This window comes from Nycticebus coucang, chromosome 10 (genome assembly GCF_027406575.1).
Source record: "Nycticebus coucang isolate mNycCou1 chromosome 10, mNycCou1.pri, whole genome shotgun sequence".
NCBI classification, from domain to species: Eukaryota; Metazoa; Chordata; class Mammalia; order Primates; family Lorisidae; genus Nycticebus; species Nycticebus coucang.
The window spans coordinates 119,716,897-119,725,332 of NC_069789.1; the positions used below are offsets into that span (position 1 = coordinate 119,716,897).

The 8,436-nt window shown below is 54.6% G+C and overlaps 1 protein-coding gene across 2 annotated transcripts; it reads right to left on the minus strand.

The window, feature by feature from the left end:
* Nucleotides 1-818: 818 nt before the first annotated feature.
* FOSB (FosB proto-oncogene, AP-1 transcription factor subunit) lies at nucleotides 819-7,498 on the minus strand. 2 transcript variants are annotated; one of them, XM_053607110.1, is made up of 5 exons: nucleotides 6,839-7,498; nucleotides 4,671-4,991; nucleotides 4,330-4,437; nucleotides 3,201-3,356; nucleotides 819-3,060 (listed from the first exon to the last, which is right to left on the minus strand). In XM_053607110.1, exons 1-5 carry the CDS (start codon nucleotides 6,962-6,964, stop codon nucleotides 3,058-3,060), a joined length of 714 nt encoding a protein of 237 aa, XP_053463085.1. In that variant the 5' UTR covers nucleotides 6,965-7,498; the 3' UTR covers nucleotides 819-3,057. The 2 variants fall into 2 exon arrangements, with proteins under 2 accessions (XP_053463085.1, XP_053463084.1); XM_053607109.1 differs by having other exon boundaries at nucleotides 819-3,356.
* Nucleotides 7,499-8,436: the final 938 nt, after the last annotated feature.

Genomic DNA, 8,436 nt, shown 5'->3' on the forward strand with positions numbered 1-8,436 from the left:
TGTTCCTCTTTCTTTTCTTTTCTTTCTTCCTCCTTTCCTTCCTCCCTCCCTTCCTTTTTCTTTCTTCCCTCCCTCCCTCCCTTTCTTTTCTTCCTTCCTTCCTCTCCCATCTTTACTTTCCTTCCTTCCTTCTGTCCTTCCTTCCTCCTCCCTCCTCTTTCTCTCTCTTTCTTTCATTAGTCGGAGTAGTCTTTAGTCATTTGCTGGCAGGATTCTTCAACTCCTCCTATGCAATGTTTACTTCCTAAGTTTCTGTTCTAAACCATTGTATATAAAAGCCCCATCACCAGGAAATGTTATAAGACCCCACACCTACAGGCTAAGATTCTATCCCCCTGCTTTTTCTATTAAGAGCCACTGCCTTGGGTAGGGCGCCAGCCACATGTGCTGAGGGTGGCAGGTTCAAACCCGCCCCGGCCAAACTGCAACAAAAGGATGGCTGGGTGTTCTCCCGGCTACCTGTGGTCCCAGCTGCTTGGGAGGCTGAGGCGGAAGAATCGCCTAGGCCCAGGAGTTGGAGGTTTCTGGGAGCTGTGACGCCACGGCACTCTACCAAGGGCGATAAAGTAAGACTCTATCTCTAAAAAAAAAAAAGAAATATATATATATATGAAAGAGCCACTGCCTTTGTGTACAGGAAGTCCTCCCAACTGTCTTGCTTTCTTTTATTCTGCTGTAGCTGATTCACTAGTAGGAGATCCTGCATGCCTGTGTATTTAGTCCCTTCGGCAATCTAATTTCACTCCCTGTTGCTGAAGGGAGGCCAGTTAATGTGTGTCAGAATAAAATTGATACTTCAGCCTGCTGGTTGCATTTTTAAGAGCTTTTTATTGGCGAAAGTGCAGAACCAAGGTGTGGGGAAAGCGGCCCAGTGCCAGTCTGCCCCAGCCACCTGGTCAGGTGCAAAATACAAAAAGAACCACAAATACAGCATGGGGTAGAGGGGTTGGGTATTCAATAATTGTGGGTGGCAGGGCCAGGCCCTGCTCATAGTCTCACACTGTCACTCAGAATTCTCAAACACACAGATTGTAAAAATCAATGATCCCTAAGGCTTCCTCACAAAAATAAAATCTCATGTCCCCAGTGAACCCAGTGTCAGAAGACAGCTACAGGTTCAGAGACAGTCAGATAGGAAACAGGTGGGAATGGTCAGATGAAAATAAGACAGAGGGAGGGACATGCTCAGGAGACAGCCTGAGACTGTCAGAAACAATCAGGGACAAGACAATCAAAAAAGGATCAGCCAGTGACAGGCTGGCTCCAAGTTTCCAGAAGCCGTGTTTCCAATTCAATGGCTTGCATTTGGGGTCAACGTGACTGAGGCCAAGGTTGCAGAAGCGCTCACACACTCACACGCTCACACACATCCCATATATAATATATTTATTTATACATAATAGATATAAGTGCCTTTCAGAAACCAGGAAAGGGATAAATAGCTACGGGGGATGGTGGTCTGGGGGTTTTGGCCAGGAGACGAGCGACAGGGCACGTGGAATGTTTTCCATGCAGCAACGGAGGGTGGTGTGGTCCACCCTCTATATTAAAAAATAGAGATTTGTCTTATGATAAAATTCTCACCAGGTGAAGCACAGGGAAGGCGGGGAGGGAAAGCCGAAACCAGGGCTTGGGGCTGGGGGAGTCGGGGGCGGAGTTTGGAAGCCGGCACCAGGAGTTTGCCAGTCCAAAAATATTCAGGGTCGGTGGAGGGGGTGGGGTGTGCGTACCAAAGCCTCAGCCCTGAAATCTTCTCCAGAAAAAATATTGAGCCCCCTTGCTCCCTTTCTAGAGAGGCTTTGGGTGGCCAGATGGGAAGGGAGAAGTTGGCTTCCTAGGCTGGGGACAAGTGATTGGGACTTAAAGGAAAAGGCCAGGGCTCGGGCCTGGGGGTCCTGAGGAGAGAGAGAGAGAGAGGCCACGTGGATGGAGAGCTGTCACCCTCCCCTCAATTCTGTCATCTCCTTGAGTCTAACTCACCATTGAGGGCAGGGAGGAAGCAGATGGATGGGGAGGAGAGACCAAGGAAAAGTTTTGGGAGTGAAGGGCACAATCCCTCTAGAAGGGCGCTGTCCCACCCAATCCCCCCACAATCGGCCAACTCGTTTCACAGTATAAACACCCCAGCAGGACGGCCACCACAGCGCCCCTGCCGCTTGAAGTCAGAAGGGACCAACAAGGAAGGCCAGGAGGGGAGTAGGGGGAAGTGGAATTGGGGGGATCCTTAGGAGGCAAAATTCAAATCAGACCCAGTTTTTCTGGGAGGGAGTGGCTGGACGGTCAGGGAAGGAAGTTCACATTTCAGAATAAATCTGGATGGGGGAGGGAGCTATCATAGGGGACATCGACTTCCCTCTAAGGTGGGGGCTCAATTCTGCCCAGAGGAGGATATAGCCCTGTGGAAATACGTGATAAATAAGCTGAGGTCAGGAGGGCAGGGGGAGCCAGCCCCTAAGGGGTCAGCGTGGGAGATATTGGGAAGGTGGCATTTCCTTGTTGGACCTTTCTGGAGAGGACTCCAGCCCACCCCACACCCACCTAGCACACTGTCCCTCCAGCCTCACACAGGACTGCCCCAAAGTGGGCGTCACCCCCCACCATCATCAAAGGCTGGATTGAGGTGAGAGGGTCAACAGGCAGCTGGCCCGTGCCCATCCCCTTCCCACTCCTTGTCCCCAAAGTCACCAGCTCTCCGGCCTTGCCGGCCCGGAACAAGAGGCAGCACAAAACAAAGGAGTCCTCCTGTCTGAAGGCAGTGGCACAGGGCGTCAGAGTCACACAGAAGAGCCAGGGAGGCCACACACCCACTTTGTCTCTTCCCTTCTCTCTCCTTCCTCCTCCTCTTCCAAATCTCTCTCCCTTGTGTGTTTGTTTGTTTTGTGTTTCTAAAGAGTTCACAGAGCAAGAAGGGAGGGCGAGTTCAGGGGGTCGGAAGGCTGGTCATTGCCGCTGGGGCGTTGGGCGCTGGCGAACGCGGAGACCTCCGGGCAGGTGAGGACAAACGAGGAAGTGTACGAAGGGTTAACAACGGGGAAAGGGTCGCCGAGGACTTGAACTTCACTGTGTGTAAAGAGAGAAGCTGTCAGGTTGGGGGCTGCGTCTTGGCTGGTCTGGAAGGGCAGGGGCGGTGGTGGCGGGGGCGGCAGCAGCCAGCTGAAACCATCTTCCTTAGCGGATGCTGGCCCCGGCAAATCTCTCACCTCCGCCAGCGGGCCCGGCCCGGGCCCCTCTTCGTAGGGGATCTTGCAGCCCGGTTTGTGGGCCACCAGCACAAACTCCAGACGTTCCTTCTCCTTTTGGAGCTCGGCAATCTCCGACTCCAGCTCTGCCTTTTCTTCCTCCAATTGATCTGTCTCCTGTGGCCAGGGAGGCCAGGTCATAGAAGAGAGGGAGGAAGGAGAAAAAGGCCATCAGCAGCGAGAAGAGGTGGTCATGGCTCCCCTAGGCGTGGTGCTAAGGCCCAGGACTGGAAGACAGCTACTGGCTGAGAAGAAAGACCACTGAGATACAGTCTTGCCTTCTTGGAGCCTCAGTTTCTCCATCAGTCCACAGTATAGTTGGGAAGGGGCCAGATGCACATGGACATCTCTGGCGTGCAGAAGGCACTCAGGGGTTTGTTGAATGAACGAAAAATTGTTATATGTTTTTAACATGCCTTTAATGTGTTCCCCTGTTACCCCTCCCTCTCTGCCTCCCAAGGAAGGGACAAAGTAGAGAAGGAAAGTAGAGAAAAGTAGAGAAGTAGAGAATTCCCCTGATTCCTCACAGGGTAACAGGCACAAAGCAGGGAACTCTCAGGCCAAAGAAGGGCATAGAAAGGGAGTTGGCTTTGGTGGACGCCACCAGCTCAAGTTCTGGAGAACTGTAGTAGCTGGGGCAGGAGGTGGGGAATTGACAGAAGATCAGATCATTTCATTTCATAGCCTCTCTAGAATGTTAAAAGTAGATTACTAGTCCTGGGAAATATAATGAGAGATTGGAGAGATGGAGAAACCAAGGCAAAAAAGGTTTATCACTTGCCCAAGACCAATGGGAGGGGGCACTGGTGCCATCCTCTTTTAAAGGCTCCCATTTGTCACCTCAGGATGAAGTGAAGGCCAGGAAAGTGATACATAGGGGTATAAATCAGGGAAGGGAGTAACCAGGAGTGAACATAAGTATGTGGGGTCCTGCATGTGTGCACGTGGCTACCTCATCTGGCCAGCCTGGCCATTTGGGGAACTGATGGTTCTCATCCCAGGATAAGGGCACAAGTGGAGGGCCGGGGACAGAGAATGGAGAGAGACCCCTCTCAGTATACCCTCACCCCATCCCAGGGACCATCCTCACCGCCTGGAGTCGGTCAGTCAGCTCCCTCCGACGATTCCTACACTTAGCTGCTGCCAACTTGTTCCGTTCCCTGCGAACTCTTCTCTTCTCCTCTTCTTCTGGAGTAAGCTGAGTAGGGGAAATAGAGGCCATGAGGTTTGGGGATACAGTGTACTTCCTCCATCCATCCCAACCCTCCATTTCTTCTAGAACTCCCAGGAACCACCAAAGGACTGTGTAGTCCACTGTGGCAAGGATAATGTGGTTTCTGCAGCTTTGAGGCCTTAGTAATCCCCTACCCCATTCATGAGAAAGTTCTTGCTTTTCTTGCTTCTACCCTTCAGGCTGTGTCCCTTACTTACCGTCTCCTCTCGGGGTCTTCTAGGCCTGGCTCGGGTTGGGCGGGCAGGCCCAGGTCCACTGGTGGTTCCGCTGGTGGAAGGCCCGCCACTGCCACTAGCTCCGCCACTGCTGTAGCCACTCATGCCTGGTGTGGAGTAGCTGGTTCCCGGCATGTCGTAGGGGTCAACAACTGGGGGCTGGGAGGCCAGTGGCTGCCCCTGGGACTGGGCCATGGAAGAGATGAGGGTGGGTTGCACGAGCCACTGGAGGTCCTGGCTGGTTGTGATCGCGGTGACCGTGGGCACGAAGGAACCGGGCATTTCCCCGAGACCGGCGCACTCCTACAGGGTGACACATACACACACAGGCGTAGACACACAAACAAAGACACCGACACACACACACCCAACACACATAACACACAGCGACCCCGTGAGTGAGCACAGGGTGAGCAAGTGTGGATGTGTGTGTCACAGGGAAAAAACCACAACACCCACCCTTTCACTACACCGTGACGCAGTGGTTAATGAGAGGATTTCTGCTCAACTGGCTTCTACCTCCTCCTTCTTCCTCGGGGAAAGGTTGCACGGTTCCAGCGGGTGGTGAATCACACCCCGGGTTGGTGACTCTTAGGTGTGGGGGGTGGAAAGGAGGCTGGACACAGCCGAGTGACAGAACCCCCGGGATGGAGCCACAGCCACACACACAGCCACAACACCCCACCCCCACCCCAAAGGCAAGGGGAGGGAGAAGGAGAGGCCTTAGGCCAAGCCTTCCTCTACACTCACACACCCCTCAGTGAGAGAGGCGGGGGTCCCCATTAAAAGGGTGTTGGGGGACGGGCCTAGGAGTTTAGAACAACGTTTCAAGTAACTGTCTCTCCCCAGAGTGAGACTGACAAGTGACAGGTTCGGGTGAACGGACAGGTAAAATCACCACCTGAGCTCTCTCAGATTGTCGCGGCGGGGGAATAGTGCAAGACCTGAGCCCCCAACCCCAAGCAGAGCTCATCTCCCCCCCACCCGCAAATGGAATCCTGGAACTGCTCTGAAGGCTTAACTACTCTCCCGGGGGGCGTGGAGAGGGAAGGGCTGGCTCGCCGGCCAATCAGAGTCCTGAGAACCAAGAGGGGGCGGGGCTCCTAGAGACCACAGGACTTGTTTCCCTCTGGTTAGCGATTCTACTCCTGTCTTGGGACACACCGGAGGGAATTGGAATCCGGAGCAGAGGGAATGGAAATGTGTCCTCGTGTGCTTAGAGAAGAGGATTACAGCCACCGTGGCTCCCCAAGAACTGGCGGCACACAAATAGACACCCCATGGTCCTGAGAGTCGAGAGACCAGATCCCCGCAAAGTCCTCGCGAACCCATTGAGTGGCAAAAAGTCTCTCTTGTCGCGACAGCAATACCCTCGCTTGGCCTCTGCAGGACCATAAAGGAAACCCAAATACCCTGGAACTACGGGTTCCGGAGACTGAGACGGGGAAGGAAACTGAGCCCTACAAATAGGAAGAGAAAGTTGATTGGCCAAAGCCCGCGCTGCGGCGACCAATCGGAACGCCAGGCTGCCCCCTCCCTTAGCAACGTGGCCCCAGCGTTCCAAAATAGATCGCTCCCTGGACGTCAGGGGCGGGGCGGACGAAGGGGGCGCCGCGCCGTGCGTGCCCCGCGTCAGACGGAGGATTCCAGCGCGTCAGCCGTTACGCACGGGTCCCCCGTTACGTCTCGGCGCTGGAGGCGGAGGCAGCGTAGCCTGGGGTTCGAGGCCCGCTTTCACTAAGGGTGGAGGGCTACCGGGCGCGGGATTCGGCGCTCGGAAGGAGGAGGGAAAGAGAGGAGGCTCCAGGAAGCTACCCTGGGATTTCCCCCACCTGCTTAGCTACGCTAGCTTCAGGTTGGAGCTGAGCCGGGGGCAGTCCCAGAGCCGGCAAAAAGTTCTCAGCCCTGTTACCGCATACACGTTGCACACCGAGCGGCCTACCTAGCTGCATTACCTCCCTGCGCTCCACACACACAGCCAATTGCAAACATCTTCCAACTTTCTGCGGTTTGCAAAGTGCACTGTGAGCCTATTCCATCTCAAATCTTGGGTTTTGAAGCGTCTTTCTTTAAGGGGTTGGAGTTACTCTCTCTACCCTTGACTTAGAAAATAAAACCTACAAGATACACCTCTGCTATCTAGAACTTACCTGGGAGGCGGCGGCGGTGGGTGGACTGCCGAAGGAGTCCACTGAAGACAAATACTGAGACTCGGCGGAAGGTGAGGAGCTGCACCGAGAGCCGGAGTCGTAGTCTCCGGGAAAAGCCTGAAACATTTCCCTGGGCACAGGGGGGGCCCTGTGACCACGCTGAGGTCGCCGGGAAGCCAAGGCTATGGCCGGATGGGGAAAGTAAGGTGCAAGTTCGGAGTGAGACGAGTGAATCCTCAAAGTCCGCTGTCCGAGGAAGCTCGAGGAGGGAACAGCGTCCCGCCCCAACAATGGCAAAGTTTCTGTGTAGTCCTTCTGCGGTGCCCAGGCCCCCACAGGACGCCGCTGCGCCTCCTCCTGAAAGTCCGGGCTCCGTAGAACTTGGGGGTGAGAGGGGTCGCTCCCCCAAGAACGGAAAGCGCTGTCCCGTTGTATAGAATCAGCTTCGGGTGCGGTCTTCTCCAGGAGTCCGGCGGGTCCCACGGGGGGAGGGGAGTAATAAAGAAGACGAAAAAGTCTATCCTCCAAAGTAAAATGAAGAAGTATCTAGAAGATTCCTTCCAAAAACTTTCTCTCCGGAAAAATTAAAAGAAGTTTCACAGCCCCCACGAAGAAGAATCACAATAATCAAGTTTCCAAGTCCCGGCTCCGCATATCCCAGCCGCGGCCGTAGCTCTCAATCTTATGAATGAAGCAGAGAGCCGCCAGCCCGTATTTATATGCCCGGGTACCCGCCCCCCGTGCTTACGTCACAGCACTCGCTTCACAAACTTCCCAAAATCTCAGGCCTCGCTAAACCAAGATCCCCGATGTTCGGCAAGAGGTCTCCTCTAACCTCTGTCTGGTCACCTGCGTGACCCTTGCAGCCCTGGGGGTCTCAGGAGCTGCATTCCAGGCCCCTCGGCTGGAGGGGATCCCGGCCCCGCCTCCTCGGAGTTCCTGTGACGCAATTAGCCATATAAGGAGCTCGGCCGGCGCGGCCGAGTGTTTGTTTGGTATCCTAGCAATGACGTCAGAGGGAATCCCTCGCTCTCGCGCGCACCCCACAGAACCAGCCCGCGCCTGCGCAGTGCCACGCCGCCCCGGTGACTGATATTAATAGGCGCTTAACCTAGCCCGGGAAGGCCCCCGCTGACCCGGGCTGGGAAGACCCCAGCTTGCCCTTCTGCCTTACTTCTGGAACCCCAACCCGCAACATTCTTTTGTTGGTGCAGCGCCCCCATTCGAGAGGAAGAGCACATCTCCAAAAGGAGACCCTGATTAGTGTGGTGTAGTCACGTAGGCGGGCAAACTGAGTTCCGAGTGAAGTTGGAGGGACAGTGATGCTCCAGGTGATAGTGAAGGCGGGGGTGTAATCTCAAGGCTTGCCCTAACTTCTGCCTTGACTTGCTAGAAGAGTCTGGAAAATGTTTTCCCTCTCTGAGCTTCGGCTCCAGTTTTCCCTGCTGGGTATAGGATGTGTATCTCGGATTGGGCTGGCCTCCCAGGTCTGGCGCTTGAAAGGAATGCGGGTTTGGAGTATGAAACTTAGAGCAAAACCTCCCTTCTGATGGTGTTGGTCGCCTCTCCTTCCCGCTTTATACGGTAATCTTATCTGG